At 35.6% G+C, this 16,478-nt stretch overlaps 1 protein-coding gene across 1 annotated transcript in view; it reads left to right on the top strand.

Moving 5' to 3' along the window:
- Window positions 1-524: 524 nt before the first annotated feature.
- The window catches only part of LOC141336341 (complement C3-like), a 37,469-nt gene continuing 21,515 nt past the window's right edge, over window positions 525-16,478 (top strand). Inside the window, exons 1-32 of the mRNA XM_073841915.1 lie at window positions 525-627; window positions 705-900; window positions 979-1,147; window positions 1,346-1,419; window positions 1,502-1,590; window positions 1,795-1,877; window positions 1,980-2,067; window positions 2,924-3,026; window positions 3,164-3,284; window positions 3,364-3,479; window positions 3,617-3,763; window positions 3,916-4,119; window positions 4,252-4,443; window positions 4,521-4,673; window positions 4,752-4,881; window positions 4,979-5,023; window positions 5,498-5,597; window positions 5,693-5,781; window positions 5,883-6,022; window positions 6,247-6,459; window positions 6,755-6,815; window positions 7,836-7,919; window positions 9,010-9,213; window positions 9,341-9,416; window positions 9,749-9,908; window positions 11,826-11,921; window positions 12,246-12,402; window positions 12,579-12,742; window positions 15,730-15,888; window positions 16,120-16,179; window positions 16,253-16,343; window positions 16,418-16,466. Of these exons, the coding sequence (XP_073698016.1) occupies window positions 557-627; window positions 705-900; window positions 979-1,147; window positions 1,346-1,419; window positions 1,502-1,590; window positions 1,795-1,877; window positions 1,980-2,067; window positions 2,924-3,026; window positions 3,164-3,284; window positions 3,364-3,479; window positions 3,617-3,763; window positions 3,916-4,119; window positions 4,252-4,443; window positions 4,521-4,673; window positions 4,752-4,881; window positions 4,979-5,023; window positions 5,498-5,597; window positions 5,693-5,781; window positions 5,883-6,022; window positions 6,247-6,459; window positions 6,755-6,815; window positions 7,836-7,919; window positions 9,010-9,213; window positions 9,341-9,416; window positions 9,749-9,908; window positions 11,826-11,921; window positions 12,246-12,402; window positions 12,579-12,742; window positions 15,730-15,888; window positions 16,120-16,179; window positions 16,253-16,343; window positions 16,418-16,466 (3,884 nt within the window). The 5' untranslated portion in view covers window positions 525-556. The remainder of the gene's footprint in view (window positions 628-704; window positions 901-978; window positions 1,148-1,345; window positions 1,420-1,501; window positions 1,591-1,794; window positions 1,878-1,979; window positions 2,068-2,923; window positions 3,027-3,163; window positions 3,285-3,363; window positions 3,480-3,616; window positions 3,764-3,915; window positions 4,120-4,251; window positions 4,444-4,520; window positions 4,674-4,751; window positions 4,882-4,978; window positions 5,024-5,497; window positions 5,598-5,692; window positions 5,782-5,882; window positions 6,023-6,246; window positions 6,460-6,754; window positions 6,816-7,835; window positions 7,920-9,009; window positions 9,214-9,340; window positions 9,417-9,748; window positions 9,909-11,825; window positions 11,922-12,245; window positions 12,403-12,578; window positions 12,743-15,729; window positions 15,889-16,119; window positions 16,180-16,252; window positions 16,344-16,417; window positions 16,467-16,478) is intronic.

Raw genomic sequence — 16,478 nt, 5'->3', positions numbered from 1 at the left:
AAAAGCATGTGTGTTGTGCTGAAACATCTGTCTCATATGTCCATGGCTGGATGTACTTTTCAACCCCATAAATATCAACAGAGCAGCTGCCAATTTACCAAAGGTTGAATTTACACAACTGTTTTCTGCAGGTCATTTACAGAAAATTGTAAACGGACTGCTGTGAGCTCTTCTCGTCCTTTTAGAGCTCTATATGAATTTCCTGTTTGATACACAAAACTGAAAAGTCCGTTTTAGGACAGCAGCTTTATTTCTAAATTAGACACAGAAAAAGTGTGAACTTGAACAAAAGTTAAGTTAAAACATGTATTAGTCAGTAGGACAAAATTTATACAAATGGAAAAACATTACTTGCTTTTGTTAAATTCTGCACTTGTGAACTAAAGCATCAAATTTTCTTTTAAACAAGTTTGTTTATCATTCCAAATAGTGCAAAAGTGCAATCAAACAGAGCAATAGCAAGCCATTTGGACTTTCAGGGTTGTGGAGGCGGGTATAAATCTGAGCTGCTGCAGGTTCACAGACGCTCACAGTTAGAGGCACACAGACAGACAGGATGGACGTGAAGCTGTTGTTTCTGACTGTTGTTCTTCTCTCCTCAGCGCTCCTCACACTATGCGACCCACTGTGAGTATCAAACACACGGTTTGTTCATGGATTCACTAACAGATCTGTTTCCAAATGCTCTGATTTGATCTCCTCAGATTTGTTCTGTCAGCTCCTAATTTGCTGAGGGTGGATTCCTCAGAGAACGTGTTTGTGGAGGCTCAGGATTACTCTGGAGGAGACTTGAACATAATGATCTTGGTAAAGAAATTCCCGAAGAAAGACATGGAGATACTGTCTAAATCAGTGACGCTGACTGCAGACAACAATTTCCAAATCCTTACAGATATAAAGGTGACATCAATTAAGTGCACTGATTCTCATTATTTTATTATCAGATATATTCAGACTGACAGATTGTCTTTTTTACAGATCCCTGATAATTGGAACTACTTCTCTGACGATCCTCTGGAGAAGCAGTATGTGTATCTACAAGCTCAGTTTCCATCTCTCACTCTGGAGAAAGTGGTCATGCTCTCATTCCAGTCTGGATATTTATTTGTTCAAACAGACAAGCCCATCTACACACCTGCTAGCACAGGTACGATTAAGTGATAAAAACACAGCATACAGTATGTAGAGTGTGTTAAAGCACAATGTGAACTTTAAATGTGGTACGTCAGCATGACATCATTCTGTTTACTATTAAACTGACTGCTGCTTTTATCAGGGTTTATATCTGCAGTAAACAAAACTATCAGAGCTCACATTTCAGTTTTTACTTGGCCCTCGTTTGCAGTTAGATACAGGATTTTTTCTCTGACACTCAACTTGACACCACAAAATGTTTCTCCAATCACAGTGGAAATCATGGTAAGCATTGTTAATTCTGTAATGAACATTATTGTGCTGAGGGTCTCAGCAGTCGCGGTGTTGCTGATTTCTGTTTCTGAAGAACCCTCAGAACATCACAGTTTCATCAGAGACGATGTATCCATGGAAAGGCATGAAGTCTGGAAGCTACGCCTTACCTGAAATAGCTAGGTGTGTTTGTGTGTGAAAAGCACAGTGAAGACTGGTCCTGAGTGAACTGACTACATTTCATTTTTTAGTAATCCATGATGTCTACCTCTTCAACAAATTCAATCAGTCTTTAATTTATCTACAAACAACGCAGCAAATACTTGTAAATGTTATCTGCAGTGTTATAAGACTGATTTATTATGCTTCTTTATAAATCGTCCCTAGTTCTGGGATCTGGAAGGTGATCACAATGTTCTCAAACACTCCTCAGAAGAAGTTTATTGCAGACTTTGAGGTCAAAGAATATGGTAAGATCTTTGTCTACAAACTTTGTCTACAAAAGAGTGTGATAAGTCAAAGAATGCATTTGTTTTTGTGTGTTATTTTTGGCTGATTTGGTTTGGTTTTAGTGCTACCAACATTTGAAGTGAAATTAACACCCAGTAGGACATTCTTCTATGTGCGTGATGAGAGTCTGACAGTCCACATTGAAGCTAAGTAAGGGAAAATGTTTTCATTGTATCCAACATCAATCTTTAATGTTTGAGCACAGTGATTTAAAATAGAGTTTTAAATACAAAATAATCTACTATGTGCAAACAAAACTTGTCCCGAAAGTTTAATTTAAGACAATTATCTTATTTGTGACCCTGGACCACAAAACCAGTCATAAGGTTAAATTTTACAAAACTGAGATTGATACATCACATGAAAGCTTAATAAATAAGCTTTCTATTGGTATATGGTTTGTTAGGATAGGACAATATTTGGCCGAGATACATTTATTTGAAAATCAGGAATCTGAGGGTGGAAAAAAATCAAAATACTGAGAAAATCACCTTTAAAGTTGTCCAAATTAGGTTCTTAACAATGCATATTACTAATCAAAATTACATTTTGATATATTTACAGTAGGAATTTTACAAAAAATCTTCATGGAACATGATCTTTACTTAAATTCCTAATGATTTTTGGCATAAAAGAAAAATCCAAAATTTTGACCCATGCAATGTATTTTTGGCTATTGCTACAAACATACCCCAGCGACTTAAGACTGGTTTTGTGGTCCAGGGTCACATTTGTGGTTGTTCTCTGTTGTACTGGTCATACTGTATGATCTTTGTTTCAATTGTGGTTTAGTCACTTCAAGCCCTCAAGGCAAAAACACTTCTTAAACAGAATCACAGTACAAATATAAAAATGACTTACCCTCATTTTCATTACCTGTATGACTTTCTCAACACAAAAGAAGAAATTTAAATAATCCCAAATCTTGTTCTATGCAATGAAGTGGATGTGGAGCAGTTGTCGCCACCCTTAAGTTTTACCACGGAAATTGAGTGTGCTTTTATAGGTACCTGTTTGGACAGAAGGTGGATGGAAATGCATTTGTGGTGTTTGGTGTGATGGATGGAGAGAAGAAAGCAATTATTCCTACATCTCTGCAAAAAGTTCAGGTGAGAGACATTAAACATCTTACAAGTTGGGATCAGTCTCATTTCTCCTTACCTAGAGGACAGTTTAAATAAGAAGTTAAATGAATTTTCACTGCAGTTTGTAGACTCATGTTGCTGTCTTTCTCTTATGTGAATAGATCATGAAAGGAGAGGGTGCTGCAGAACTGACCAATCAGATGATCACTAAGACCTTTCTAAACATTAACCAGCTGGTTGGGCGATCAATCTATGTTTCAGTCAGTGTACTGACAGAAAGGGGTAAGACTCAACAGATACTGTACATCTGTACAGTTTGCATGTGTGTGATTGTATATGACAAGCTTATTGTGTGTTTCAGGCAGTGAAATGGTGCAAAAAGAAAGGAGAGGCATTCAGATTGTGACGTCACCATACACCATCCACTTCAAAAAAACACCACACTTCTTCAAACCTGGAATGCCCTTCGACATCTCGGTATAAAACATTGACTTGAGACCCTGAAGGGTTATAGGAATTAAGGAAAATTTTCAACAATATACAATAATTATATGCATATTTTAAATATTGTATTTATTTTTTATTTTTCATTTTTGGTCTGGGTTCTATTAAAGGTCTATGTAACAAATCCTGACCAGACGCCTGCTGAAAATGTGGAAGTGGAGGTCAATCCAGGACTGGTCAAAGATCGAACAAGGGCCAACGGCATTGCGAAATTTACAATCAACACTTTTGGAGGATCTTCTACACTGGAGATCACTGTAAGACCTGCCATCTCAACTGCTCAAATCAGCAGTTCAGTCAGTTTCACTGGTGGCTGAGTAATAGATCAGTTAACATTTGTTGAACAAGTTGTTCACGAAGCATATTGTTCACAGCACAGCAGAAAACAATGTATTTATTTATTTTCCAGGCAAAGACCAAAGATCCACAGTTAAGTGATGAACAGCAGGCTGTGAAGAAGATGACGGCTCAGGCCTACATTCCCAAAGACGGCTCCAACAACTACCTGCACATCTTCATTGATGCTGCTGAACTTCAGATCGGTGATCAAATGAAAGTCTTTCTGAACACTGGACAAAGTCCAGGAGTCAAAGATCAGGATTACACATACATGGTGAGAAACAGTTGTATCATCATTCATGCAGATATGTAAATGATTTGAGTAAAACTTGTGTATAGATTTAGTTTAAGTTTTAATCTTATGAATAAATGAATGTCTCTATTTTCCTATCTGCCTCAATATCAGATCTTGAGTAAAGGTCAGATTGTTCAAGTAGACAGGTTTAAGAGAAGAGGACAAGCTCTAGTGACTCTGTCTGTGACTATAACCAAAGACATGATGCCATCCTTCCGCTTTGTGGCTTATTACCATGTGGGCTCGTCTGAGGTGGTGTCTGATTCAGTCTGGGTCGATGTGAAGGACACGTGCATGGGAAAGGTGGGTCAACCATCACAAGAAATTGTTGATGTGCCAATCAAAAAGGTCTGATTCAGTGTCTCTCGGTTTAATTACAGCTCAAGCTTAAGGTGAGGAACAGGATGAATACCTATAACACAGGAGGTGAGGTCAAGCTCCAGATAACTGGAGATCCTGGAGCTAAAGTTGGTCTGGTGGTGGTTGACAAGACTGTGAACATCCTTAACAAGAATAGACTTACTCAGGCAAAGGTGAAGGATGTTCAAAAGCATCTCAACAGTCAGTGACCGCTTCAGAATGGCTCATAAATGATCTCATTGTTTCTTTAGATCTGGGACGTCATCGAGAAGCATGACATTGGCTGTACGGCAGGAAGTGGAAGGGACAGTATGGGGGTTTTCACTGATGCTGGTCTGATGTTTGAGTCTAACACTGCAGGAGGAACCAACACCAGGACAAGTATGTGTGCATATTTTTAATTTCTTCAATTTGAATAAAACTCCAGGGTATATTATTCACTAAAAATAAGATTTTTAAGATAAATATTTTCCTCTAGTGCCTGAGTGTCCCTTCCTTTCAAAGAGAAGACGGCGATCACCGGGTGAGAAACAGTGCTTAAAATATTAAACTTGTTTTCAGAGTTCATCTCTGCTGTTAGATATGCTGTTTTTCTATTATTGTGCTTTATTGGCATCAAGTTAACATAATTTGACTATCAGAATTTTCTAGTAATGATCCAGCTATGATATATCTGCTATTTGTGTCTGACATGGCAGATATTCACTCTGGGAAAAAGTTACAAAACTGAAATAATGCCGTTTTTTTTTTTTTTTTGTTGTTGTTGTTGTTGTATCCAAACCATTACTATATTCTGACAGCTCAGGCAAGGCCAGGCCTAATGTGGCTTTAGCCTAGTATTACATACATATATGAGTTAAGAAATAATGTTAGACAAAGACATAAATAAAACACACAAAACAAGAAAATAGCAATGAGGAATTGGGAATTCAATAATGGTAATAAATGTAGATCCCGGAGAGATTAAAGATTTGTTTTTTGTTAAAACTACAAACAGATGATGAAGACACGTATTATACAGACTCTGAAGATATTGTGTCACGTACGCAGTTCTTTGAGAGTTGGCTTTGGACTGAGATTGAGCTATGCGAGAACTGGTGAGTAGAAAACTTTTAGACAAAATCTAAAAGCTAATACAACCATTTAGTACTTCAACCGTTCTCATGTTTCTTGTATTTTCCTCATGTTCCAGTCCAACACCAGTCAAAGATCAAACAATCTTTCTGAAAGACTCTATTACTACCTGGCAGATTTTGGCTGTCAGTCTGTCACCAACTCTTGGTAAAGTGAAGTGAATGCAGAATACATGGTCTGAAGAACATCATCATAATCCAGGATCTGCTGCTTTAAATCCTTCTTTGTGTTTTTGTTCCTCCTCAAAGGCATCTGTGTGGCAGAACCTGAGGAGATAGTTGTTTTTAAACACCTTTTCATTGACCTCAAGATGCCTTACTCTACTGTGCGCGGCGAACAGCTGGAAATCAAGGCCATTATTCACAACTACACCCCAGAGAACCTGAAGGTTTATCTGATTTGATATTGAAAATGTGTTCACTTTTCATGTACATTAAAGCCATGTGCTTCACTAATGACAAGATACATTGAGGTTTTTGAGCTGCACATGACTAAAATTAATGAAAAGTGTAAGTTCATCACATCATCAGACATTTCATGTTGGATTTATTTTGAAAGAAGTTTGCTCTAGATATTTAACTTATTTCACTCTCGTTCTCCCGGTTTCACCAGGTGCGTGTGGAGTTTATGGAGACAGAAAATGTTTGCAGCTTTGCCAGTAAGAAAGGCAAATACAGAACAATAGTATCCGTCGACAAAGACTCCAGTATAGCCGTATCGTATGTGATTATTCCCATGACACTGGGAAATCACATGATTGAGGTGAAAGCTTCAGCATATGATTCTGTCCACGATGATGGAGTGAGAAAGACACTGAAGGTGGTGGTACGTCTGATGGGAATCAGTGACTGTCACTTTTTGCATTTGTTTAATTTGATTTTGTTATTGTTAATTTAATGATTAATAGATATTTTGAATAGATAAACTAAAGCAGCGGCATGGACTGGGGGTGGGGGTTCGGTAGTGGGGCTTGAGCTGTGCCCCTTTGAGGCCCAACCCCCCCCCCCCCCCCAACCAAGCCCTAGCGCCATTGTGCTGTTTTGCCACTGCCACTCCAGCGGTCTGTGCACACCACTGAACTAAAGCATCACAGACAGTTGACACTGTCTTTCTCTTGCAGTCTGAGGGTGTTCTGGTTCCATTACAAAGAGATAAAGTGGAGCTCAATCCTGCTAAGAATGGTGAGATTTACTGTGTTATGCCTCAATTTTATAAGATTACACATATTATACTTCTAGCTAAACGCGTCAATTGTGCAAAAACTCCCATATATCGCAAAAACGTTTTACGCTCGCATGAGGTGTTTTTCAGGCAAATCGAAAAAGGAATATTTCGCAAAGCATCAATGGAAATGTTTTTTTTTTGCATTTATAGGTCACTTTAGGCGCGTTTCCATTACCCTTTAAATACCGCAAATTGAAATTGTGAATTGAAAATACACATAATGGAAACGCGTCAATTGCGCAAAAACTCCCATATATCGCAAAAAAAATTTTACGCTTGCATGAGGTGTTTTTACATCTCGCAAAAAATCAATGGAAATGGGCATTTATAGGTCACATTAGGTGTTTTTCCATTACAGATTTGTGCAAAACTTTGCTGATATTTAATAAATGCCGAATAAAAATTGTTGTGAAATGACGGCGTTTCCATTAACCGATGTTATGCGACTATAATTGCATTTTTTCAGTCATGGCAATGGATTTTTGTGGGATTTTGGCTTTATGTAATCAAATGTGATGTGTAAATGTGAAGAAGAAAAAAAAAGTTTCCACTGCTGTTTTGCGGAATATTCCTTTTTCGAATTGCCTGAAAAACCACCTTAGCGTAAAAACTTTTGAAAAAAATTTTGCTCAATTGACGAATTTCCATTAGGCATATTTTTAATTCGCAATTTCATTTTGCGCAGTTTAAGGGGCAATGGAAATAGCCAAAATCCCACAAAAACCTGTTGCCATGACTCACGAGAGGAAAAAAATAAGTTTCAATCTCATAACATCAATTAATGCAATACCTTTTAATCAACATTTATAAAACTGCGCCAAATTTTGCACAAATCTGTAAGGAAAACGCTACCGTCGCTACTGTCAACCTGCTCTTTTCCTGCTCATTATTCCTCAAAACGATATAAAATTTGATCAGCATGTGACTCATGACTCCATATGGCTGTTCTTCTATGTTTCTCATTCCAAATGGATCAGGGGAAAAAAACATAGTTTTTAAAGCTGAATTACCAGCTGATCGCCTTCCAGACACACCTGCTAACATATACATCTCAATTACTGGTAAGAAAAAATATATTTTTATAAATGTGTTAGGATTATTTATTTAAAATCATATGCATGTTTTGTTTTAAGAGAAATGAAGGCTATATCTACAATCATCTGATTACTATATATTTCTCCATGCCCACAACACATTTACAGTACTTTTCTGAAGATTCTATCAGATTCTTGTTGGGGATGGTTTGTGAAATTGCAGTTACTGTGCCACATATGGATAAAATCAAGTTCTGGACTTCTTCAATGTTTCAAAAAACTTCCAGATAAGAAGCTTATATAGTATAGCATATATGTTGCAAAAATAAAAAAAAATAAAAAAATCACTCCACTTTTTAAATTATCTTTTTGCACTTGAGTTGTATTTATTTAGAATATTATGTATGTTTAACTTGACAAAAGAAATGCTATTTGAATTCATAAAGTTTAGTTAGGACAATTTTACAAAAGTAATGAGAACTTACTTTTTAAAGTTTAAAGTCCCCTATAATTCAATTTAATTTTAAGTTATCATTTTCCGCTGACTAAATTTCCTTATATTAAGTATAATTTATATGAAGAAGAATGTGCTTGATATTAAGAATATTAAGTATGTTCAGTGTGTCTTAACTTGACATATTTAGTCATTTGAACTTTTGTTTAGTAATTTGAACTTATAGTTCAGTAATTTTCAGTACCAAAGTTCATAACCTAATTTGGCTCATTTTTTTTTTTCAACCAAATAAATAACAATTGTATTTAATTGTTTACATTTAAATTGTAAATATTTTATTTCAAATGTTTAAACTTTTTTTTTTAAATCCCATTTAAATTAATTTGTACTGCTAATAATAACAATCTGATCAAATGTATTTCTGTCTCTAAGAATTGACAGAGGTAGATGTTATATGAATTGTTTAGTTTGAAGTCACCAATGAAAAAAACAGTAGGCTCAAAGCCAAGACTCAAATGTCTAAGGAAAACACCATTCACCAAATGGTGACTTCAAACAAAACTAGTTTTATATAAAAAGGGGACTTTGTTTTCAGTGTGAAAGAGTTATGTAAAAATCTGAATTCTAAATTCTCAGCCTGCATTCCCTCTTTCATCCCTCCAGCTGAAGAGATCAGTCAGACAGTTGAGCAGGCCATCAGTGGAGACTTCATGGGTCGCTTTATTGTCCAGCCTGTTGGTTCAGGAGAGTCAACCATGATGTATATGACTCTACCTCTCATTGCCACTCATTATCTGGACAGCACCAATCAGTGGGAGACTGTTGGTATGGAGCGCCGTAATGAAGCCATCAAACATATCAGCACAGGTTAGCAGGACACAGATCAAAAGAATCTGAATGTAATTTGGAATAAAAAGAATAAAGTACTCTAAAATATGCTTTTGTTAGAACATTAGATCAAAAGCAGAAAAAATATATAATGTTTTGCTTTAAGGTTATCAGCGGCAGCTGGCCTTCCGTAAATCAGATGGATCCTACGCTGCATGGATTGCCAGGCCAAGCAGCACATGGTAAAGTCATTCTGATGTCATTATTTTTGAGGAAATAAACTTGTTTTTCCCTTTTTATGCCTTGTTTTTCCTAAACAACATTTCATTATTAAATAGTATTCTAATACACTGTTACATTTTTTTCTTGCTTCAAATTAACCCAAGATAGGTTGGAAATTAACATTTATTAATGTTCAATAAATGAACATTTACTATGTTGAATAAATAATAACTAAATAATATATTTGTATTCATATATGACTATATTTTATTCATATATTTGTTTTTAAACAGAACAATTATAATGTGATTCCAACTTAATTTATTTCTGCTGTTCTGTTTGTCTCTTAAAGGCTGACAGCATATGTGGCCAAAGTCTTTGCCATGGCCAGTGGCCTCGTAGCTATTGATGATAATGTGATCTGTAGTGCTCTCAAGTGGCTGCTTCTCAACAAACAACTGCATGACGGCTCCTTAAAAGAAGATACAGCTGTAGTTCAAGGAAATATGGCTGTAAGTTGAATGTTGTTGACTCTGTGCTGACAAAAGAAAGATGCTATGAACCAGTGATTTATTCCACTGTGGTTTCCCAGTAGTAATGCGTTAAATAATCTACAGTGCAAACTACAGTACTGTAGAGAATTTTATTAGCTCAAATAATTTCAAATTGATCAACATGTGTGTACAAGTGTGAGACTATGTTTCTTCACATGTGTTCTGCAAATCTCCACCAGGTCCTTTTGACCAATGAATAGGATGAAATGAGTTATTTAAAACATACATTTCAGTCAGGGAAAGTAGTTTAACTCACAGGAAATTGTGTATAATAATCGTCATTAAATATACGCAATTTCCAGTTTCTGATCAGTAACAGTAATGATGATATCGACTTGTTTCTTTGTCCAGCAAATTCTTCAGTGATACTCATTACTCTGACGTTGGCTCGTCGTCACGACAACGTGTTTTACCAATCAGAACGGAGTTAAAACAATTTGAACAAAATAGGGCTTAAAGTAGCAATATGAGCTCGACACAGTTTAAGTGACTGTTGTAATGTAAGCATTCAGCACAGAAAATCATTATATGTGAATATATGGTTGTTTATTAAACTAAACTATTTACAAACGATCGCACATAGACAAACGTACATAAAACACAAATAGACAGAGAGTGCGTGAGAGAGAGAGTATAAGAGAGAGAGAGAGAGAGAGAGGCAGAAAGTGAGTTGCATGGGACAGGAATGAAACGGTTCTGAACAACCTGAAATCGTTTTTCATAAAACGCTTTAAACACAACTATCTACGTTTGTAGAAAGAACGGATACTTGCAAGCTCTTTTGTTGTGCATTGGTTCCGTAGGTGTTTAGTTCAGAAAGTCCTTTTCGGTTCCGTGCGACCGCATGGATTTCAAAGCATGATTGCAGGCCTAATCTCCAATGCCCCCCCCCCCCCCCCATGGAGCTGGGGGGAAGGTGTGGGTGACGTATGTTCGAGTCCAGAAGAAGAGAGAAGAGAGAGGGCGGAACTGTGTGTGTGCCCTTTAACATCTTGGCAAGTCACGCCTCTTAGGGTGGGCTTGACCAATGAGAGAGGCTGAAATTCCAAGCGGGAGGTTTGGATATAAAGTGGGCTTTTACGATCCTTTGTCTTGAGAGCAAGGTACTTTCTACTAGGGATTCATGAAACTATTATATGTTAAATGTGTATCGACATATAATATACATCATCCTTTAGACCATCAAAATACGAATTCAGAGATACCAAACATTACCATGTGGTGACACCGCACAACACATCCATCCATATCTATAGTAACACATGCATAAAAACATTGCACGATACCAAAAGACAAGATACCCAAACCACAATGAAATACACACTGACTTGAGGATTGGTTTGTTCATTCCTAGGAAGGTTTGTCAAAGGATTAATGAACGAAGTAAGTTACCATTGCAGTCAATTTTAAGAGAGAGTTGGTTGGGGAAGTTGCGATTCACATACTTTTGAGTCGTAAAGTTTATCTGGTCTGGCAGAGGTGTCCTGGTCACTATAGCAACCGGGGGCCTTGTGGGCCATCTGAGACTTGCCGGAGCCTACAGTTGGGGACTGGGTAAAAGGGGGTGTGTGATTGTTTGTTTGTGAATTGTGTGTTTGATTGGTCCAAACCCTACAGTACACTACAGTTTATGGGGCTACATATAAATGTAGATATTTAGTTTTAAATGCAAACATATTAAACAGCTTCAGACAGCAGAATGAAAATGTTAGCAATATTAGACATCCGTAAAAGACATCACATAGATATGTGGCTGACAGAAGCAAACACTGCACTTCATTTTACATTAATTCACAAACTCATATTGAATGTGTAAAACACACACTTAATATGACTGTTTTTGTTATAGTCTAGTTTATTTGTGATTTATTCCAGGGTGACGTACAGGGCAAAGATGCTGATGCCTCTCTGACAGCTTTTGTCTTGATTGCTATGCAAGAGGGCAGAGAGATCTGTGCTGGATCAGTTGGTGTATGTGAATTATTATTATTAATTATTATTGGGTTTTTTTTTGCTTTTTTTTTTTTTTTACAACATGCAGCTTTGATGCTCCAAATAAACCTAATTAAATATAAATGCTGGATAGATTTAAATTAGTCCAACATATTGTGACCTTTATTGGCTTGTTATTTGAGCATTTATGACTCATAAAGAGTTCATAAAGTCACTCCATGTATTGATTGAGTTGATTGCCTCTCACATTCACATGTGGTTTGACTCTATCGAGTCAATTATGGTGTATGCTGTATGATGTAGATCCAAGAACTTACTTTTACCCTTCACACACCTTTACAGAGTCTGCATGAAAGCATGAGGAGGGCTGTTTCTTTCTTGGAAGATCGACTTCCAAAACTGACCAATCCTTACGCTGTTGCGATGACATCCTACGCCATGGCCAATGCCGACAAACTCAATAAAGACATCTTGATGAAACATTCCACCCAAAACGAAGGTCACTCACACCAACATGTCAACAAAAACAGTCTTGCTTTATACACTTTAGAACAATAAAACAGACCCAAGTAAAAATTATGAAATATTAGCTGCTTGTTTGTACCAATAACATTAATGCAATGAGTAAACCACAACACAATCATGTTTTTTATTCCTATATTGTGTTTGAAACAGCCGGTCGGTCCTGGACTGTCCCTGGACAGCAGTATCACTCACTAGAGGCGACGGCGTATGCTGTGCTGGCGCTTGTGAAGGCCAAAGACTTTGATACAGCAGGAGAGGCAGTGCACTGGCTGAACAGACAACAATCTCACTATGGAGGATCTGGCACCACACAGGTACACTGTTAATACTATTAATATTAAAATAGACTATTTAAATCAAAGGTTCTCAAAGTGGTGTTCTCAAAATAATTTTAGGTTTAATAATCTACAACTACAACAAGTTTATTGTCTATGTGTGTAAATCAAAATCAGCTTTTCACATCAGAGCTGACAAGTTCTCAAATTTAAATCAATAAGCTATTGAGTGTGTGTCATCTTCTTTTGAATTGCGTCCAGGTGAGCTAAATTACAGTTTTGCACAACAGTGTCACACTGGTCAAGCCACGTTGTTACAGACCCTTTGGTCATATGAGATTAAATGACTTTTGCATTGCCTTGGGCGTTGAACGTGCGTCCAGATGTAGTCTCGGATAAAAGTCTTGATTTTTTGGTTGCTTGATGGTATTAAAGTTGTGATTTTCTCTGGTTCTTCTTCCCAGTTATTCTGTTACACCATGAACACTTGAGCTTTATTTTTAAAGCTGTTCTGAGAGTCACTTCACCAGCATAGTCAAATTGCTTACACAGACAAAAACTCAAAAATCGTCATGAAAACCCTTCAAAATAAAGGTCTGGTTTAACTTGAAAAAATTGTGACTTAACTAATTACTATTCTACAATAGAACATACTTCTCAAAGTAATATTGCTAATAACAAAAACAAAACCATATACTTCATGTTTTAATTTCAACAGTAGACCTATTGTGTAGCACATGCAAAAAATAAATAAATAAATAAAGTAATATGTGTATAACTTTGCATTAAAAAAAATCCTGAAGAAGAAAAAAAGAACAGACAACATAGAATTTATATATAAAAAGAAAGCATCTCATAAAGTTGGTAATTGAATTAAATTTAATATGACACATTTTAGACATTTAGGAATAATTTAACCACTGAGGCTTTAAAGCTATACATTAATGCTATGACCAGCTGGACACTGACATGTGGGACTATTTTACAATCAATAAAAATACTCTATAAGCAGGCTTTGAAAATATTAATTTTATAATTTTAATAATAAAATATCTAACTCATATCACCACTTTTAAATTTTACAATATTTTACAGCTGGAAAAATATGATTAAATTTGCAGATATTTTACTTGTGTACAGAATTTTGCATTGTATTTCCCTGAATATCTAAATTTGGTACATTTACATAGTGGACTTGTTTACTTACATTAATGAATGTGCATTGTCCCTTTTAAAACAAAAACTAAATAAATAGAGACCTTTTAATGTTAATTTCTTAAGTTTTATCAGCAATTTAGTTTTCTTTCCTTCTTGATTACTTCAGTTTAATTTAACCTATGAGTTAAAAAAAAAAAAAAAAAAATCTGGAAACTAATGCATAATCACTGTTGTAGTTATGAGGCCCAGGCCCCAAAAAGTTGGGATCCTCTGATTTAGGATATACGACTCTGTTCTATAATTTTGAATTCAAGTGGTGCAGATAAACAAAAACAAATAAGCAACACAAACTAATAACCACATAGAATAAATACATTTTTTTTTTGTATTAATTTGCATTGGAGACATTTTCAAGGCTTTAATTTCTGATAAAAATAAATTACACTTTTGTATGCATTTAGCAAATTTCTGTTTATAAATATATTTACCTTGCAGGATGTAAAAATTAACAGCATACTCATTTTACTTTTGTGAAAATAAGTATAAATAACATCTTTTTTAAAGATAGCATATAATTAACATTTCTTTGCAGAAACAGAAAGGCACTAACATCAGACCAAAAACTAAGAGACAAATCACAAATATAAAACAAATGACACAAGTCTTCCACATGTGTGTTACAAAAACTGCAAGTCAATTTCCATGAATTTAGAAAGAGCTACTTTACATGGGTAAATATTGTGAAGTATTTTGAAATGCACCTCTTTAACTTTATTCAAAATACAAAAAATTGTATGGATTTGACAAGGTCGTTTTTTTCAAATAATATCAGACATTTTTGCATTCCAAAATAATTTACTTCTAGAAGTGATTTTATGTTTTGATTGCAAAATTTGTCTAATATTTTTTATTATTACAAGAGGAAGAAAATATTTCGATACCGTTAACTTTTAATTCTCGAAATATCCTTTTGTTGCTTCCAAAAGAGAGGTGATTATTTATTAATTGTATCAACCTATTTTGGATAGCTTTAACAACTTGTTGAAATTCTTTAAAGGGGATGGGAAAGTTGTGAACATGCATAAAGTCTTCACAAGACAAAATGTTTTCACTCTCATAAAACATATAGCAATATATATATTCCTTTCAAACCACCTGTGCAAAAATAATGATTTATTTCTAGAAGTAATGAGACTTTTTACATCCATAAAAGCATTTTGTGCGGAGAACAGTTATGATGGAAACACATTTTCGAAGCCAATAATACTTGATGGTGAAATTTAGATAACTTCATTGGTAACTTTCCTGGACGAAAGCTACATCTAAGAAGAAAGGATAACCCTCCAAGTTTTTGAAAGATATGTTGAGGGATAAAGAACCACATGGAATTATTATTTTTTAAGACAATTTCTTAGCCAATTAGGCTTAAAACTATAGTTGATCTCTAAGCCACCTTCTACTCTTTTGCCTGATACAATGTCCTTTTAACTGGTACAGTTTATTTTTCCATATAAAAAGAGCTGGGTAAACAAATCTAGAAAGGCCCTCAGACAGCAATACTCTCCCAAAAATGGTAAGATCCCTTTGTAGCCAATTATTCAAACTATGTTTAGTTTTCTTAGTTTTTGAAATCAAATTTAGCTGTTCACAAGTAATTTTTATTTTTAGAAATGCAGATTCCGAGTCTATATGTTCAATAGATAAGTCTATAGAATCATGTATGAATAAAATTTCCCATTTATGAAGATTAAGCTTTAGACCAGAAGATTTAGTAAATTTGGGAAATAGAATTCATGGCCGTTTTTACTTGGTTTTTATCTTTCAAAAATAATGCAGGAAAGTTCTCTTTTAACATCTGTCTTTTCTAGGCGACCATCATTGTGTTCCAGGCCGTGGTAGAGTATAGCACTCAAGTGAAGGACAGGCAAAACTTCAATCTGGATGTGGAGCTGTCCATGGCAGGAAGAAGGAGACCCATCAGATGGACTTTCAAAAGAGATAATATGCATCTTACACGGTCACACAAGGTAAGGAGTAGCTCATCTACCACATTCAAATTGTTTGCTGCTCATATCAGTTCATTCAGTTAAATCAGAGCAAATTAAGAATTGGGAGAGATGGTTGTTTCTCATTTCAAATCTTATTTGTCTACATCAATAGTGTTTGACCAAAAAAAAAAAAAAAAAAGTTATGTTTCTCTAATACATCATGGATTTGATTATTCTGGTGACTTCAGTATGTCTGTCTTCACTCAACAGGTGGATATAAACAAGGACTTCAATATAACTGCTAGAGGAACTGGAACAGCCACTCTCTCAGTGAGTGTTTATTTGGTCCAAAGCAAGATTAGGGCATTTGAGCATCTAATCTGAGACGTGCTGCTGTTTTCAGATTCTGACGTTGTACTACGCCAGACCTGCTGAGAAGAAGTCAGACTGTACATTCTTTGATCTGACTGTTAAAATGGATCGAGACCCTAAAAGTTAGTAACCCCTAAATGTTCCTCTTTATGCACTTAATATTCTTTCTCAATTTTTTTTTTTTCCCCCACTTTAGCCAAACAAGAAGGAACCATTGAAACGTTCCACCTCACTATGGATTTCTTGTATGTTTAAAC

The sequence above is a fragment of the Garra rufa genome, chromosome 6 (genome assembly GCF_049309525.1).
Source record: "Garra rufa chromosome 6, GarRuf1.0, whole genome shotgun sequence".
Classification (NCBI taxonomy): domain Eukaryota; kingdom Metazoa; phylum Chordata; class Actinopteri; order Cypriniformes; family Cyprinidae; genus Garra; species Garra rufa.
Note: the sequence above shows the minus strand (reverse complement) of the source record. Positions and strands in the feature narration are given on the sequence as shown.